The sequence below is a fragment of the Limanda limanda genome, chromosome 17 (genome assembly GCF_963576545.1).
Source record: "Limanda limanda chromosome 17, fLimLim1.1, whole genome shotgun sequence".
Taxonomy (NCBI): domain Eukaryota; kingdom Metazoa; phylum Chordata; class Actinopteri; order Pleuronectiformes; family Pleuronectidae; genus Limanda; species Limanda limanda.
The window spans coordinates 10,002,970-10,021,803 of NC_083652.1; the positions used below are offsets into that span (position 1 = coordinate 10,002,970).

At 43.0% G+C, this 18,834-nt stretch overlaps 1 protein-coding gene across 1 annotated transcript in view; it reads right to left on the minus strand.

The window, feature by feature from the left end:
• The window catches only part of srcin1a (SRC kinase signaling inhibitor 1a), an 86,269-nt gene extending 67,801 nt beyond the window's left edge, over positions 1 to 18,468 (minus strand). The window contains exon 1 of the mRNA XM_061089859.1: positions 18,369 to 18,468. Coding sequence (XP_060945842.1) covers positions 18,369 to 18,468 — 100 coding nt within the window. The remainder of the gene's footprint in view (positions 1 to 18,368) is intronic.
• Between the last annotated feature and the right edge of the window lie 366 nt (positions 18,469 to 18,834).

Consider the following 18,834-nt stretch of genomic DNA (forward strand, 5'->3'; position numbering starts at 1 on the left):
GTTTCTCTGCATGTGAGAGATGCTTTAGAATTAATCCTCAGCTGGGACTTTGGTGTGTGTTTGGTCAGACTCTGGAGTGTTTGAAATATAAATCTCAACATTACATATTCCACACAATTATCCTCTTAATTAATCCTGTGATTGACTGAAAGCTAAACTCTTGGGTAAACTGCATATCTTTGGATTTACAACTGCAGGTCAGGTGACATGAATACATCTTTTTTAGTATTAAATAATATTTTAAACAGAAAGTGGTTGACTGATTAACTGACTATGAAAATAATTATTGGTTTTCACCCCTGAATTTAATATTTCATAATTTGAAAACAGGTTTCATAAGCTAATTGGCTATTTTCAGTTCTAGTTTTATAATTATCCTAATCATATTCAAACAGAATACCTAGATGTTATTGAATGACTGGTGCCACTGGGTGATATATCAGCACATAACCTGGATTTTTTATAAACATACCAAACCTCACACCCTGACAAACCTTGTTCAAGTCCGTCTTACAATCGCATCCAATGTGAATATTCTTGCTGGAATAATTTCTGATGCAATTTCAATGTAAAAGATGGGAGGTACAGCATATTCTTTATTATTGCAGTTATATTAAATAAGATTCCTTATCTTTCTTTCCCTGGACTACAATTGCAGTAACTCAAACCTAAGGAACAAATTAAAGTTGATATCCAGCATTGGAAGATGTCCGCTTGACACCAGAAACAGAACTAAGAAACATGATAACTTGATTTTAAGATTTGATTGATCACTTTTAAGGCCCTTCATGGCCTGACCCCCTGCTACATCGCTGACCTTTTAGAATCATCCACACCAGCATGCATGTTGAGATCCTCGGCTGGAGGTCTCTTGTCTGTTCCGGAGCCTCAAGGCTCTGGAACGGCCTGCATGCAGAGATCAGGTCAGTCTTAACTTTCTTTATAACTGGCCTCTTTTGAACTTTTACTGAACATCTTACACGGCACTTGAATTTCATACCCTAATGTATTTTGCCTGTTTCTTCTAAACCTGATGTTTTATGACCTGTCTGTTTTTTTGCTGCCTTTGTAAAGCACTTTGAACCATATGTTTTGAAAAGTGCTCTAAAAATAAAGATTATTTATTTATTTATTAATGTCTCAAACTGACAGACTGCTTTAAACAAGGTATTGAATACACCTTTGCCCATCCCCATGCCGTCACTTCCACTGGGTGTGTGTTGGGTTATGCTTCTTTTAATGAGCAGCATGAACCAGACGGGAGGATTCCAATGAATCAAAACCAGTAATTATTGTTATACTAGGACTGGAAAGTTTCAACTTTTTTCCTTTCAGGCGGAAGAAGATTAATCTGAACTCTGAAAAGCTCAGCGTCATTCCCTGCCAGTGCAGGAGAAACTGACATGTTGTAAAAACGGCAGAAATGTTGATTGACTGTTTGGACTGAGGTCACACATCGGCTACTGTACGTACATGATTTAAAGGCAAATATTAAAGTGGCGGTCATAAAAACTGTCTAACTTAAGTGTGCGTGTGTGCGTGTGTGTAAGTGTGTGTGTGATTCTGAGACACAGGCCCACCCACCACCTTCACTGTAGTGCAGATAGCACCCACAGATACTTCACCGGCTGCACCTGCTGAGTGGTGCAAGGTTAACAACGGCCACAAAGGGCTCGACAACTGCTGATCGTGCAGCTTTTCTCCCCACAGAGTTCACACACACACACACACACACACATCATAGCAGCCTAAGCACATGCCTGTTTTGCAGTGCCGTGCTGGTGAGTGCCTATACTGTCTATGTCGGTACTTTGTGTGTGTGTGCGTGTGTGTTTGTGTGTGTGTCTAGATAAGTGACACGGGGAAAAAAGTAGGTTGTTAAGGTAACACAGTGAGCTAATGGCTCACAAGGACAAGTAAACAACAAATAAACAAAACAGCGTATCGTTTACCTTTGAAAAACAACCCTCTACCCACCGAACAATTTAGCACCTACAAACACGACCAGATGAGATATTAATGGCTGACTGTGTCCTCTTTGACCTTTTAATTATTCTGATCTGTGTACAGAGCAAGCGGGCATTAATTGCATTAGCATCTCACAGGTTTACTTAATGTTCCAGTAGAGAGGGAATTGTGATACAGGAAGCAGATAGTTTAACACCCTCTTCTTTTGTGAATATTAAACGATCCAGTGTGTGTGTGTGGGTATGTGTGTGCGTGTGTGTGAGTGTATGTGTGTGTGTGTGTGGTTGCAGTAAATCATCTGAGATTTATTAGCTCAGTTACCAGCAGTCAAACCCTCTGACGTGCAATTATGCTCTATCAGCAAATAAATTATTTGTCCATTACAGGCCATAATTGGTTATGGGGCATTGGTTACAATACACTGTCCATCTCTCTACTGCCATTGAACACAGGGCCCTGCTCTTTGCTGCTCCTATTACCATAGAATTCGACTTGTCCCCCGTTTGCCCCCTCGTGCTATTCCCCACCTCCCCTTCCTCCTTCTTCTAAACATTTCCCCGGAGAGGACAACTGCTCCCTCCTTCCCTTTATCTTGGGAAGGGAGGCATCTGGAAAACAGGGCCCGTCTCCGCCTCCCTCCATCACATTCAATCATCCCCGTGTTTATTCAGCTCTCCCGTCCTTTCCACTGTCCTACCCTCCAAATCCCTTTTCCACCTCGTCTGTCCCACCTGCCCGCCTCTGAACGCTCGCTACGTCTCCGCTCTTGAACGCAGCATCGCTTATCGCAGTCCTGCATCTTTCCATTTCTATCCATCTCCCTCCGATTGTTTTCTTCCCCATTATCTTGCCGCCGCTTGACTCTTTTTCCTCCACATTTCCTCTCAGCCTCCGTGTGATTGTGCTCTCGGAGATGCGGTCCCAGTGTGATGTGTGAGCGGAAAGCTTAAAAGGAAGCAATCCTATGTAAGGCGCCTTCCATTTAGGTTAATTCCAGGTTTATCAGACAGGTAAAAAGGCTGACCCATTGCCTACTCCATCCATGACCACTTTATGCACTTATCCAAAAGCTTTTACACAAAGGATGTTTTGAGTCTAAATTCAGCCTCAAACGTCCCCTGTCTCTCTAGCCCGACTACTTACACTAACATGTTTTCATACATAGAAGGTTCCTAAAAACGACTCAAATTTCTGACATACACCTCAACCGTCAAAACCATACAGCATACCCTGAACCACCAGCGCAACAGATGGAGTGCAACAATCTGTGTCAGCCATATATTAAAAGAAATGTAGCTCATCGTGACATTTTCATGTGTAGTGCCTGTTTTAAACCAGGCCTATTTGTAATGAGCAGTTTGGTCTGTGGTGATGCTGGTTGTAGTTTTCTTTCTGAAACTGTCAAAGTGGACTGCAGTAGTTGAACGGCAACAAGCTGGACAGAAACCTGAAGCTGCACCACCGCTGCTGCACAAAGAGCTGTTCATCTGTTAAGTAAAGCTCGACTCAGATCGCAGAACCTCAAACTGGAAACACAGTTTTCCTTAGCGACAACGTCATTTACATTGATGAGTCCGGGGCGCTGCTACTACAGAGCACGGGTCACTGTTAATTCAAAGTTCATTATATTAATATTGAACATATCGCATGTACGAATTTGACACTGCACTTCCTTGGGAAACCAATTGTGAAATCAATAAGAACGGTTGTGGAGATATACGAGCCACATGCAGTCTGGAATTGTGAAATAGATAGATTGTGGGCTGGTGAAGACAGCAACAGAACCAAGGCAAGTAACAGGAGCGAATATGAATACAATCTTACATAAAACACAATTATGAAACATGTGCTTTAGCAACAATTATGTCTGTTTTTAGCTGATCAAGTGAATAAACCTACAAATGAAAAAACTCAAGCATACAACATTTTAACATCCTATTTCATCCTAACAAACCCAGAGATATTGATGGTATAGCTGCATGCATCTAGTATATCAATACAGCATATCGTATTACCGAAAACCCTCAACAAAGAAAGCTATATGCGTGCACACATTGATTTATTGCCTTCTGGAGTACAATGTCTAATTGTACACAAAGTGAAACCACCTCATTCAGGTGGACATAAGCAGAGGCAGCATCAGCTGACGGCTCAGAAGAGGAGAAGTAATACCTATTGCTGTGGGTGAAGTTGACTGGTGTCTTGCTATTAAGGAGAAGATAAGCCGGCCGCCCAGAACTGCAGCTAATTAACGCTGAGCAGTTCTGGCTCAACAAGGTCTGTGTCTTCAACATCTTGACATTTGGCAGAATGAGGGAGAGAGATACAGAGAGATAAAGAAAGGGAGACTGTCATTGCAGCACAGCAAATCTTTTGGACTAGATCTCATATACACGAGATAAAAAAATAAAAGTTGGAGGTAGAAGGATGACGCTGGTATCTCCGCGCGAGAGGGTGGCTGCACGAGGAAGAGGCATCTGTCTCATTATACCCTGGCTTTGGCCACACAGGACAACTCCCTACCCCGCAGGGATGAGCTGTGCCTCAGATAAGAGGAAGCTGGAGGAGAACGTTCAGCCGATAAGAACTGGACTCAGCAAAAAAAAAAAAAAAAAAACTGACAAAATGGAAGAAGAGCTCGACAGCGAGGCGAAGGCGGAAGAGAGCCGGGGGAGAGGGGGATGGATGGATCTGCTGAGTATATGGCTGCGAGCTAATCATGACGCTAACAGTAATAGATCGGCAGGGCTGTTCAGTTTTTACTCATTGAAGGACACTTGAGTATCATTTAGGTAATCTCTCTGACGCACTCACAATGGATTTGAGTCACGGAGACGGAGCGGTCTGTAAGGAGACGGATTACAAAGAGTTTCCTTATATACAGACGAGTGTTTTACGATTCTCAGGTCTGCGCTGACGTGGACGATGTGAGCGGTGTAGAAAATACTGTGCGTCCCCGGGGTGTCTGAGCTGACGTGGCGAGAGGTCAGCTCACAGAGTCTGAAGACACCAGAGTGTCTCTGGACTTTTGCCAATCTTTGATCCTTCACTGGAGGCAGAACAAGAGAATGAATGCCAGCGACCCTGAACAACCTTTGCTCAGATTTTCCCACATACACCCGCAAACACACCAGTATTATAGCCCTGGGTACGGCCATTAACACTCATACACAGACTCCTGTACATCAGCACTCATTCTTTTGGCTTTGCACTCTCTATGACTCTGTCCCTCTTCTATATTTTCCACTAATCTGTTTTTTATCTCTCCTCATCCCTGACAGCATCAAGGGTTTTGTTCCTCCCCTCAGTACCTCTCAGAGGTGCTGTTGACTGTACTGTGGCCCACACTGCAGTAATCCAATGTTATTGGGGCTGCAATAACTCAGTGTTATGGGATCAGGGGGACCACAGCCCTGGCTCCTGCACCCTTATGACAAACGACCCAAGTCAGACATGGCAGAAATGAGTCAGCCGCTTTGAAAGGCCGAGATGAAAATCAACTTCTTTTGTATTTCTCCTGGCAGCTGAACGTGTCAGTCTGCGCTCGTCATCGTGTGGGTGAGTTTCTCCGTCAGTGACGAGCGTCTGCTGAGGTTTAACATTAACTTTAGATGCGATCGGTCCACCAGGACTTCAAAACAGACAGCGGAGCCATGTTGGGCTGTTAGCTTTGTGAAATGGTACATTGTAAGTGAATCACAAGGCTGTCTGTTTGTTCTGCTCTCACAGAAGGGAAACTCCAATCAGCCTGTTCCTCTCGCGTAAGTAAAAGACTTCCGCAACGGCACACAACAAAGTAAACGGAGAAAAAAAAAGGGATGCGGAAGATTCCTGTTGTTGCTCACTCTCATTCTTAGCCGAGGGGCCTCGGTTGCTGTCTATTAGCATTCCCTCGCCTGAGCTATTCTCCGAGAAGCAAGAAAACAACTGAAGTGCATTATTTGACTCTGGATAAATCACTGAGAGAATCCATCTGTGTGAGGAGGGAGTGCAGCGTTAGACTTTCACAGTTTGCTTCAGTTTGTCATTTTAAGAGTCTTCATGAGGAAGTTAATCATGCACACTGCTCTCAGAGAATATTTTATTCTATATCACAGAGACAACAAACAATTCTGAATCCAACATACTGTTCTTCAAATTCTTCAGGCTCATTTGTATCAATTATTACCAACTTTCATAATAGAATAGAGTAAATGTCATTATTGTCCTTGTATTGTTTCTGTCATTTTAGGCCTTTCAAATCTCACTGATGTCTCTTCAAGTTTGGTTAAAATTAGTTATTTAATGAAAATGGCATTGACTCGCGATATATATGAGCAGGCATATCGGTTGGACCTCGCTTCCATGGCTCCCTCCCCTAATCGCTACTGTGCAGACTCTGACTCTGCAAGATGGCAGAAGTGGAGATTCCATCTTACTATTCACCATATGGTTCTTTTTAAACTGTTCTACTTTAATGCACCTACCAGGAGTAGCACTGCTGATTGGACCTATTAATTTGCTCCAGGTCCCATCCACTCACATGAGAGAGTCTTGTGTTGTGACCTATATACTTAAGCCAGCCACCAGGGCCGATTGTGACTTGTGGCTTCACATGTGACTTTATAAACAGTCTATGAAAAGAACACATTCCACAAATAAGTACCATAGTGAGCTGTTTGCATAGTCCACAGAAACTATAACAAAGTTATAGCAGAGGTCACAATAATTATTGCAGTGTAAAATATAATGCAGTGAGAATGTTAATGATATGTATTGATTGAGAGTGAAAGAAAGAAACTGTTGAGGAGGCTGATGGTCTGAGGGCAGGGGGTCATCAGGTGGTGGGTGGGGTGAGAACAGTCTTTGACAAGGTTTTTTGCTCTGGACAGGTTCTGGGTGTTGTGAGGGACGAGGGTGACACTGATTTGTTTGTGCTGTGTCAGTAAACCTCTTAAGAGCTTTGAAGCTGAGCAACCAGCATATGATACAGTGTGAAAAGCAACCACAGCTTTGTATTCACATTAGATTTCTCCACTAAGGCAAAAACGATTCCCATTGTAAGACCACACATTATTGAGAACAAGTTTGGTTTGCGATGTCAAAAATTCAGAAAAATATCCCACTGACAGAAAGTGGAAAAGAGGAGGAAAATACAAATGAGCTGCTGTTTATGCACCTCAGTCCCTGGAAGTAAACTGAAAAGCAAACTCTTTGAAAAGCAAACAGTTGGATTTAAGAGCGTTTGCTCTGCAAATTGTATTTTTTAAATCCAACTGTCAGTGTTTTTCTATATATGATGTTTGCCCGCTTAAATAAACACAAATACATAAACTAGTACATGCTGTATTAAGAAAAAGAACCTTATCCAATACAAAAACACTAAAGAAGTACATCATTGTTACATATGCTCCCAAATAACCAGGGCTTTACATTAATCATGCTGCTGCGCTACGTCAGCAGTTCTGTGTAGCTGCCCTCTCAAGGTCTATCCATCAATTCTCGTCCCTGATGACCGCCCGGTCCTGTGATGAGGACGGCGGCAGTCTTCATCCTTCAAAAACCCACTAAACGCCACAGAGGATGGTCGCTCGGATAAGGGCGTCAGAAGAAGTTGAATCCCGCATAAAACCCCACGATGCAGTTAGTTTTATTAATCATGTCGATTTTGCAGCACAAAGCACTAAACACTCTCATCCAAATTAGCATCGGTGAGGCTTGGAGAGAAAGAAGAAAAAAAAGTGGAGTGCAGCGTTCTGTGAAGTCCTAAGCAGCTTTTAATGGCCGTTAGAGAGCGCACACGGGCCCCTGGCACAGTGCAGGAATTAGCATTCAGCAGTGGAGCCACGGAGACTCGGTGAGGTCTGAAGGAGATCCGAAGGGAGTAGGGCGGCTCTTTCAACAGGAAGCCGGACAGGACAATGTGACATATCGATCGGCTATTGGCGACGCGGTACTGAACTGCTGGCTCCATCCCCGCCACGGCTACACTCTGTCACTCCCTCTTTTCAGCTGTTAATTTGTGATACTCTGGATCTTAACATTCTGCCCTACGCTCTGGCAGCCATCACATTCAGGGGAGGACCACTACGTCAAACCGCTGCTATGACGACAGGAATCTCAACTACTCAGAAAAGGAGGTGGTGGGGTGGCAGAGCACAAATCCACACTAATGCTTCCGTGCATGGGTTTGTGTGCACCTTCACATGCACTTGCTCCTTCGTACTGTATGTCTGAAGCCTGTCCTTCTCCATTACCCTCCTTCCATCCACCTCTCCTGCTCTGTTATGTCACACTTACACACATTCATCGCTGCTTCACCCGGATGCCGATGTGCTGCATTGTTGTACTAATAAAGCCAGAGTGGCAAATTATGAGCGCTTCTTTATTTAAGAGGCTTTACGGCTTCAGCGAGCAGCTTTTTAACTCTTCTACTTAACCTTATCAGCGCAGATCCAGACGTCCTTGGAGGGGGAAAGAAAACACGTTCTGCTGACAATAAGACAACCAGACGAGAGTTTTACACAGCAAAAGTGAAGTTTCCGCTCAGGCTTTGTCTGCGCAGATGTCGACTCGGATAATCTGCGCGATGAAAAACAGACTGTATCGCTAATGAATCCACTAATTGGCTATTTAATTGGTCGCAGTTAGAGACTTTTGTATCAAACGGTGAGTTCAAATATGAGCAGTAATGAGCTGCCGTATCTGATGATACCTCGTGTAGAAATGTGGAATACCATATAAGAGAGGGGTGAGGTCATCACAGGGGTGCAAGGGGAGAGAGGAGGAGATAATAAACGGGAGAATGTTTTACGAAACCAGCATAAAAAGGCTTAAAACGAAACCCGGAGCTCGTGTGCTTTAATGAAAGTGCCGTTCATTCTGTTTTGTGAGCGGGAAATGAAATCTGTGTTTCATGGAGGGGGACTGGAGGGTTAATGCTCGGCTCTCTACTCAACAGGGCAGTCCCAGGCCTTTTGGGGGCCCTTGATGAAATTTAATTTGGGCTCTTCATTCTCAGGTCTGTGTCAACCATCAACACCCACACAGCGTCGAAAAAGCATGAGGCGCTTTCGCAAAAACATTGGCTGTTTAACAGAAAACCGAATAGACTATGACATCCAAAGAGAGCGTGTTCAAAAGGATTTGGAAACTGTAGAGTGAGCGATGTTTGTTACATCATTCAGCATCGGCCTGATCTATATTCAAATTAACTGTTAAACATTCAGGTCTTTAATCCTATTTCTTAATCAATGGCTTAATGCTAATTATCAACAATAACACTGTGTTGATTGTATTGTTCTTAAAATGTCGTCTATGAACGATCCCTGTTTCAATCATCGTCTTGAAACTGAATTTTCCTCCCACTCCTTTCCTTCGACTCAAACCATGCTATTATTTTTCGTCTTGTTTCACAATACACCTTAACAAGAACCTTTCAAATATCAGAAAAGGGCAGAAGGAGACAACATCTTTGCTGATAAAGAATAATTACAGCTATAATCAAGAATCAGACGTTAGAGGTAAATGAAAGTGAGCTTGGATATCTAATAATACAAGAAATCTCTCTCTGTCTGTCTGTATCAGGCATGTCTATTGTTAATGGCCCAAGGAAGTGCAGTGCCTGTTTTGTTCGATTAGGTTTTCTGATACATTCAATATTAAACTGAACAAACAGACGACCAGTGCTCTGGTGGCTGGGATTCATCAACGTGACGTAGTCGTTCATGACAGTTTCAGATAGAAATCTGCAACCAGCATCACCACAAGCCAAGAACAAACAAGCATGTTGGGCCACTCCACGATCATCAGATACTTTCACGTTTTACCACTTGATCACAATGATCACAAATCTTCATTCTTACTATTATTATATTTTGCAATACACACCTTAACAAAAATATGTAAAATGTCCGAAAAAGGCAGAAGGAGAAAAACTAAATGCAAGAATTCCTAAAACAACAACTAACCCCAACTGATCGAGCGTCAGACTTTGGAGAGAAATATCCCTGACCTTGAAAATGGATTTAATTAGTGATAGCAAGATTTATGAGCCTTGGACACGTCGACAAACTGTTATTGGTTTAGGATTTGAAAACTTAAACGTCGAAAGGTCCTCTCTGCTCATTCTGTGACGCAGGTGGTGTTTTCTCCACCCTTGACCCTTCCCCATATGGAAGTATATGTGGAACCTCCGGATGAACTTGAGCCTGAGAATTATTAATGTGACTGTCATTCAAATGAAGCATTCAAAATGCATGTGGGCTGGCAAGTTAGGTCTGCCGTAGCACAAAGTCATGAGTGATGTGGGAGGAGATTCCTGTCCCTTCAGCTGGTGGCTGGCTGCGAGTCCAGTCATCTGGGAGAGAAATCTGCATAGCCTCACCGCAGAGGAGGGCAGCCTGCAATTAAGAACTGACACAAAAAGGGGGCATTTCAGTGCTGCAGTTTTGCCTGTAGCAAAATGAGCTAAATCCAAAACATTATCAGCTTCCACTGACAAAACGCTCTGCATTTTTTAATATCAGCCTTTACAGTAGCCTCTGCTATCTACACAGTTTTTCTTTTTTTATGCCTTTCATATCCTGGGTCTGTCGGGTGTGTGGGTTTTCTACATCCTACGCAATTAAAGAAATAAGATGTAACAATTCTACTAGCCATATATTAATTGTTTTTAAAAGGATTTATCTTATGTCATCCAAAATGTTTCCTACAATGTTCAAACCTATATAAATACCCAATTGTATTGGTCACATGTTGTTCTAATGTGGTCGCCTTTTGATTCCATCAAAATTTATGCTGTCTTTTTCTGCTGTAACTTTAGGGGCAAAAACAACGTGTGACATAACGGATCGCATTTATTAATTGCCATGTCTTCGAAGCTCTCCCAGTACAGCACAAACGCATCAAGTGAAATCAAGAAGAAAACAACTCCCATGATCCCACTCTGCCTCATGACGTCATCCAGCCTGGTCTTGGGTCATCGTTTTGATGGAGAGTCTTTTTAGTCAAACCTATGATATTTGTTATTGGTCCCATTCTCTGTGGCTCATACTGAAGACATAATTCTTATTGCATAAAATTATATCAGGGTCCTTCCTGTTTCTGAGTTAAATGGGCAGGATCTATTGCATGTGACTTGTGCTTCATATTTAAATGTTTTGCTGATTGCCATTTGTTTTGACCAATCATATGATAGTTTTTTTTATTTCCAGGTCTGTGTCCATTGCTTTATTAACACATTATTTAAACTTACATACAATGATCCCAATAAGCTCCATGCAGTGAGCTGTGCAGATTTTCATTTTTGCAGGAGGAGATTATGTCTGGCACTGGGCCTCAGTATATTGGCAGATATGAGTTAAGGCAGAAGTTGCCTCTGCAATATCCTGGTGCAGGAAGTATTCTGCATTAGCTTTCAGAGCAGCATTAATATTGTCAGGAAATGGAACAGTTTGACTTATTCAGTTCAGCACACACACGCACACACGCACACACGCACACACACACACACACACACACACACACACACACACACACACACACACACACACACACACACACTGATCCACAACTTAAATCAATGATCAGACTAGACTTTGTGTTTTTCTTAAGACACCATTTCAGCCTCTCAGATCTGTTGTTTCCCAGGGGCTTTAAAGAGCTACTGTCTCGGAAATGACTATGACTTAATGTGCATGTCATGTCTGATCATGACTTTGATCATCTTTTCACTTCTAATTATTTGTTCAAGAACTGAAACCTTGTGTGATATTCCTCAACGGCTGAGCAAACCATTCCCCTGTTAACAGGTGGGTACCGAAAAAAGTAATCCGAGCCAGAGATGTGAGGATTTATTACTTTAAGCTTGACAGATCCGAGAGGAACTCCCGTCCTTTACCTAAAACCCTGCTCTCGGCTGCAGCCTCACTCTGGAACCGAGGTAATCATTTGACTCCTCAAACTTTAACACCCTGAGTGTATCCAAACTGTTTAAGCGCATTTGATTGATTCGGCATAAATTCCATGTAACATATTTGAAACAAACATTGATGGGGATTACTAGTCAACCATCCAACCATCATCTATACTACTTATCCTTTTAAGGTAGCCAATCTCAAATGACATTTGGCGACAGCAAGTTACACTCTGGGCAGAACCTGTCCAACCTGTCCTCTAAAATATTGGGGAATTAGAGTCTCCAGTTAACCTAAGCTGCATGCCTTTGGACTGAGGAAGGAACTCAGAGTGCACAGAAAAAAACGTAAACAGAACTCGTATTCAAAACAAGAACCTTTGAACCAGGAAGTTGTTGCTCCATTAGGCCATGAAATTAAGGTTATTGGATGTACTACTGCTGCTATTGCCACGGTATGGATACCTGATAGATTCCTGCATGTGATTAAGGAACCCTAGTGAAGCCCACGGCAACATGTGTCTATGTGTTTGTGTCTTTTCACCTTGAACTCTCAAATCAACTTGCAATTTTTCAGGCCACAGGAAAGTCTCCACATTCACTTTGTTTAACTTTTATACCTGAGTACACATCAGTGTCACTGGCAGAACAATTAGGGAGCATGCAGTGTGTGCTGAGCGTCAATAATGACTGAACGGAGGAAACAGAGGTATGGGTAAAGGACGAGGCATTTCACATGGTTGGAAAGAGATGGAAAAGAAATCCAAAGAAAGATTTGTGGATGTGAAAGAGACGGCTTTTACGAACCAAAATTACCAAGAAGATGACATGAACAGTGAGGGAAACGGAGAGGCGAAGCTAGATCTGAGTACGACTCCTGTCATCTGTTGACAGTGTGGAAATAGAGTGGGGGTGCACGGCCTTGTCATCTCAGCGTCACGATGATGACAGCACATGGAGTGAATCACAGAATGCCTACAAGTCAGAGTTACTAAAGGGAGAATTGGACAAATGAGAGCCTGCACTGTCTAAACCCTAAGAAGACCCAGATTCAGAAGTCCAACACGAAAGGCAAACAAGACATCATACTCTCGTCCTCATACTGATGACCCTGATTTGCTACTGTGATATCATTATGTGTGTGCATGCCTGAATCTTCTCCTCTACTCTCAGTGAGGATGGCAGGGTGAGAATGTGTCAAAGGGAGGCAAGACACCCATGGGAAGGACGTCCAATCCTGTTGCCCCGCCGCAGGGAAAACAGGAGGAAAGCACTCTATCCTCTTCCTCTCAACCAACCACCGCCCCCCAGCACTTTACAGCTCTTGGCCTTTCACTTTTGTGTGTCTGAGTGGTGATAATGGCAGGATGTCCGTCACGCAAGGTCTGACCCAAATTCGCTCTGTGAGGAGGACAGGGAGTAAGATGATGAGGATATCTCAGCCCCAATCGCCCATGGGAGCGATCCTCCCAGGTCGCTTCCCAGACAAAGTTGAGCAGAGGCCAAGGGCACAGTCTAGTCAGCGTCTTCAACCGGTGCTACTGCAGGGGAGAAGTCTGACTGAGGTGCCAAGCAAACCAGCAGCAAGCAGCTCATCAGGCCGATAACCACTGGTGCGGCGTCGACGGATTCATGCACAGCTTCACAGAATAAAGGCCACTGAAGCATAGTTAACTTGCTTACTAGTGTGCGGCAGGCAATGACAACTTAACTTTGTGGTCCACAGTCAAATGGTCAAATGTGTCCCCTGATCAAAAAGATGACAAAAGCGAAAAGCCAATCAGAGAAAAGCCCCTGTGGCCCCGCCCACACCTCCTTGCATAGATACGGTTACCAAGGCAGGCGAGAAGGAGCAGAGATAGCGTTGCTGAGGGAAGGCAGAGGAGATGGAGGAGGATGGGACACAGAAGAAGAATTAAGGAGACTAAAATCTATAGCCATGAGGCTGTAATAACAAAGTAGAGAAGAAAATGGAGAGTATTTTTAAGTGGGGAACATTTGTGAATAAATGTAATTGTAACATTTGGATTATTACACCAAATGTTATCAGAAAAAAAAGGTGTTTCCTCTTTACAGTGTCAATACAAGGCCTCAGGGGAACCAAGACGCTTGGAGCTCAATCCTAATAATATCACGTCCGTCATTTGAATTTTAATTTCTTGAAAGCACTGAATCCTTAGTGAAAATAAGGTAAAAAATAAAAAATTCCAAACAATAAAGCCATTGTAATTTTACAGAAATCTTATTCAAACTTCTCTTTTCTATTTAACATCCCACAAACATCCCTCACTGCACTGTGCATCAACATGTTTCTACAGAAACTACATCACATAGAGGAAAAGTCAGGGACTCAGCATTTTTTTATGTGTCCCCTGTGGAAAATGTTTGTCTGTGCCAAAATAGCAATCCAGCCAATAGCTATCAAGATATTTTACTTTGGACATTTAAGGGGATGCGTTGGACTGATGAACTGACTCCACTCTCCCTAAAGTCGCACCAGCAGCATTGCTAAAAATAGTGGCAGGAGACAGTTATTTTGGCAGCGACCCTGATATCTCACTATCAAATGGTCACTTTACAGGGATTAACAATTTAGTCATGGTGAAGAGATCTAGTGAGAGCAGTGCACTGGATGACAAAAAATAGAACAGTCGGCAGAAAGATGAAGAAAGGAAATTGATAGTTTTCAAAGACGCCATATTTTGAAGAGATTTAGCAGTAAGAAATTTAGAAATTATTTTCTTTATTTGAACCTTAGACATCTAATCTGTCCTGGCACTGTAATGACATATGCATGGTAGACATGCACTCAGGTAGTGGACACACAAAGGTTAAGTAAAGGCCTGACATTTAAGCATCCAGCCATAATCTATATCATGTATCCTTTGAGGGTAGCGGGGGCGGGGGGGCTGGAGCCAATCTCAGCTGATATTGGGAAAGAGGCAGATTACACCCTGGACAGGTCGCCAGCATATCCCAGGGCGTCCAGAAGACAAACGACCATTCACAATCACACATGCAGTCAGTTAAGAGTCTTCCATTGATCGTACACCAATCTGCATGTCTTTGGACAAGAAAGCCCAAGCTAACATGAGAAAACATGTGAGCATAGAATGATCCACCATGCCTCACACATTGAAGCATCAGAATTCTAATTACAAAATACACAATTCAGCTAAAAAGATGAACATTATCAGACCAATACTACAATGACACGTCAAAGTATGCTTTGAATTTGACCAAAATCTGGGCAGATCTACACACCTACAGAGGCTCATATAAGTTGCCTATGAATATAGACGGAGCCCCTTGTCTGTACTGCTTTCGTTTTTGTCTGTATTTGTGTACGTCCTCTGATAGATTAAGCATTCAGATGAAAGAGACTGTACAATGCAGTACCACCGAAAAATAATAGGGGGCAGTGTAGCTAATAGTTCAAGCGAGATGACCATCAGACACGAAGAAGATGAATAGTGTAATGGCGGAACTTTTTGAGGATAGACATTGTAAATTGGTAAGAAACCACCCAGACACAGTCGCTTTTCCCTCTTTCTTATGACGTACATATCCTCCACCGTGTTTGTTGTTGTCAAAAACTCACGACTCTGATAAATCGCTTAACAACCATGCCAAAGTAAAGGATACATGGAAGTATGTGGTCAGTGACAGATACATCATTTAAAAAAAACGTATCTCGTACAGGTAGTGTAAATGAGCCTTAACACAGTGTTCCACTTTCTTAAATCCTCAGAGAACTACAGGTTATCAATGTAGAAGAAAGGTTGAACTTTGCCACAGTGAAGGATCTGTCATCAAGGCAGAGGACAGAGCCCTCAAGTGATTGTTTGGTCCATCCCCTGTAGTGTGGCACACTATAATTTGTATCCATCACCAACCATAGTAATGTGTAGAATTAGTGTTATGTGCTTTTATTCAAGATTGTAAAAAAAAAAAAAAGGATGGTATTACTTTTCAATTTGTCCTCTGAACTAAGTCATAATTGGTTTGTATGATGGAGGACATGAGCTACAGTGGTATCATTCGCTCTCAGTTTGAAAGCTCTCTGCCACGGAGGTGTAGCTATCCTTCCTCCCTCTCTCTTTCTCTCCCTCCCTCTGTGTCCTTCATATGTCCTTGCGTGACAATGCAACTGCAGTGTGCTCCACCGTTTCAGTGGGAGGTATATCTGGGATCCCAGTACGTGGGAGAGGACTTCTGCCTGGCTCCCCACGTTTCCGTGGCTTATCTCAATCATGCACACTCCTGCCATCCCTTCCACTGTCTCTCTCCCCCCTCTCTCCCCCCACTCTATCATGAAGCGAAATATCATTCTTTCATTTAGCTCTGCCCTGCTTCACTTTTGTTATACAAACAAAGGGACATTTCTCAATCTGCCACCCTGATGATGACTGACAGCAGCTTGAAGCATTAGCTGCATTCATTCTTCCAAAGCTACTTGGAAAATTATTCCATGCTGCTTAATTAATAGGCTATGTCTACATGATGTACCCCCATTTACACCAGGCACTAGAATGCATTTTCGGTTGATACCTGACTCGAGCCGGGTTGGGTTCGGTCATAGACATTTAGAAATTTGATTCAGATCGGGTTGGTCCTGTTAGCCGGGATGATTTTTTTTAAACTGCCCATGTCAAAACAGTCAGATCCCAATCACATCTCAATTTGACCACTGGAGACAGATATTAATACCAGGTGTAATTGTAATCAGGTGACAATCATATCACGAACAATCTGGATAGGAAATGCATTTTAGTGTGAGACCATGACAATAGTTTGCAAGAAATTCAACGTTTTTACAATCCTACAGGGTAAATGGTCACACAGGTGAAAAAACCTCATCTCCGGTAGACCGTCTGACACCAACCTTTTCAGGGAGGTAGTTTCACTGTGAAATAGATCCTTTAATTTTAAAATATCTCAGGTTGTTGATGTACCCCACCAAAAGTGCAGGATGAATTTCCTCTAATCATCAAGGCTGATAATCAGGATTAATGACTGTCATAATCATAATTTAACAAAATGGTTGCGACAGTCACACACACAGTCACACACACACACTCTCTGTACTGTAGCTCATAGCTGCAGAGAATTCCTCCTGATTGAGAGTGCTATAGTGGCAGAACTAATTATCAGCGTCTGATTGTCTTGGCGCAGAGGTGGAAGTCATTACCATTTCTCTGTCTATGCAGAATATAGTGGTTAAAAACTCCAGCAGATGTTCGCCATGTGGCTTTAGGTGTGTTTAATTCACAAGGCAACATTACCAAACGATGAGGGTGCTAATGTGGCGAGACTTAAGGGGTTTCACACCTTTACCCTGTTTGGTTCAGACCTGTCAGTTTAGTCCAAACCAAAATAACGGGTGTGAGGGGTGTCGTGGAACATGGTCCTGAGCAACATTTTAGTGTGAAAACACTTTTTTGGAATAGTTCAGACGATGCAGGAAGTGCAGGAAGTTGAGATAGCATAAATCCTGCATAGGATTGCTTGTAGTCTTCGCCTCAGAGCTTATAACGACAAGAACTTTCATTTTGTTGCCACCATAGTTAATTTGGTAAACAAACCAGCAAAATGAATGAGGTGAATTGGTTCATTCCTTTTCTCATTTAAAGTGGCAAGTCTATTTTTTATGCACTTAGTTCAAAAAAGTTCCCCAGAAGTGATATTAGTTTGGTTCTTCCTTCCTACATACTTGTCACATTTGCCATTGTGATTGAGACACGATAGTTTTCTCATCTTCGCAACACATAGCTGTACTCCAGCCAGTTTGCCCATTCACTTCAAAGTCTTTTGAATGTTTTGAATGGGATGGAACAGGCTAATTAGCCTTTGTGCCCGTACAATACAGGCCAATGAGAGGGAGGGAGACAGAGAGTGCAATAGAAGGGAGGAAAACTGGGAGTCAAACATGCCTTTCCTATTCCTTCTCTGATGATCAATCACAGTATCTCCTCCATTCGCTCCTGTCCAAGCCTCACAAAGAGGCTTGCAGACATCAAATGAGCTCCGTAGCACACGTGGAAAAAGCTGCCAGAACGCGACAGACCGCACCTACTTCACACATTCAACATGCAGCAACAACAGAGACAGAGAGGGGTATGAACACGGGAGCAAAGCAAATCCAAAAGCAAAAATTACAAACAGAGTCACACTTCTGTGAAATGTTCTCTCAGGCTCCACTTGGCAGACAAAGTATAGGCCTAAATGATTTATGAGAGGCAACAAAGCTCGCCAGTTGTTTGTTGTAGATAAATGCTACACAAAGCAAAAAAAGAACAAACCCGATGATTGTAAAGGAAGGAGAAAGTTCTTGGCTGGGCTAAAAAAAACAAACTTCCTCTTTTCCTGAGCCCCTCATTGCCATTTCAAGAGCAGCCTGAAAATCAAACCTGCAGGCTTTGGAGCAGATGGAGGTTTCTGTTACAGAGGAATAGATTTGGTAGCTTTGGCAAAGAGACGGATCCCAGTGGCCGGACGTGCTTACCTCCTGCAGCAGGATGCCCGCGCCCCAGCACCAGGCCGACTGCCCGCCCATCAGGTAAGAACACCTGGTAGTCGTCGTCAAACATCTCCTCCCCCTGCATCGCCAGAAAACACCCTCTCTCCATCGGCTCGACCCGCACAACTCTCCTCAACTAAAGGGGACGCATCCCAGTACTGTACTTTATTGTGCTCTACTGTAATCTACTATATTGAGACTAAAGAACGTCCCCTTCCCACAGAAGCATCACGCCTCAATGAGTATGTTAAAAGAGATACTGGAGTTGGAAAAACGAAGCCGAGGCCCGAACCGGACGGCTGCCAGTTTACATAGTGAGCACACACAATAGGAGAGCTTCACTGACAGTACTTGGTCTCTTCTTAACACACACACACACACACACATACTACTATGCATTCTTTCAACATCTGCGCTCTTCATCAGCAGCGCGTCTATTCAAAGTCAAGAT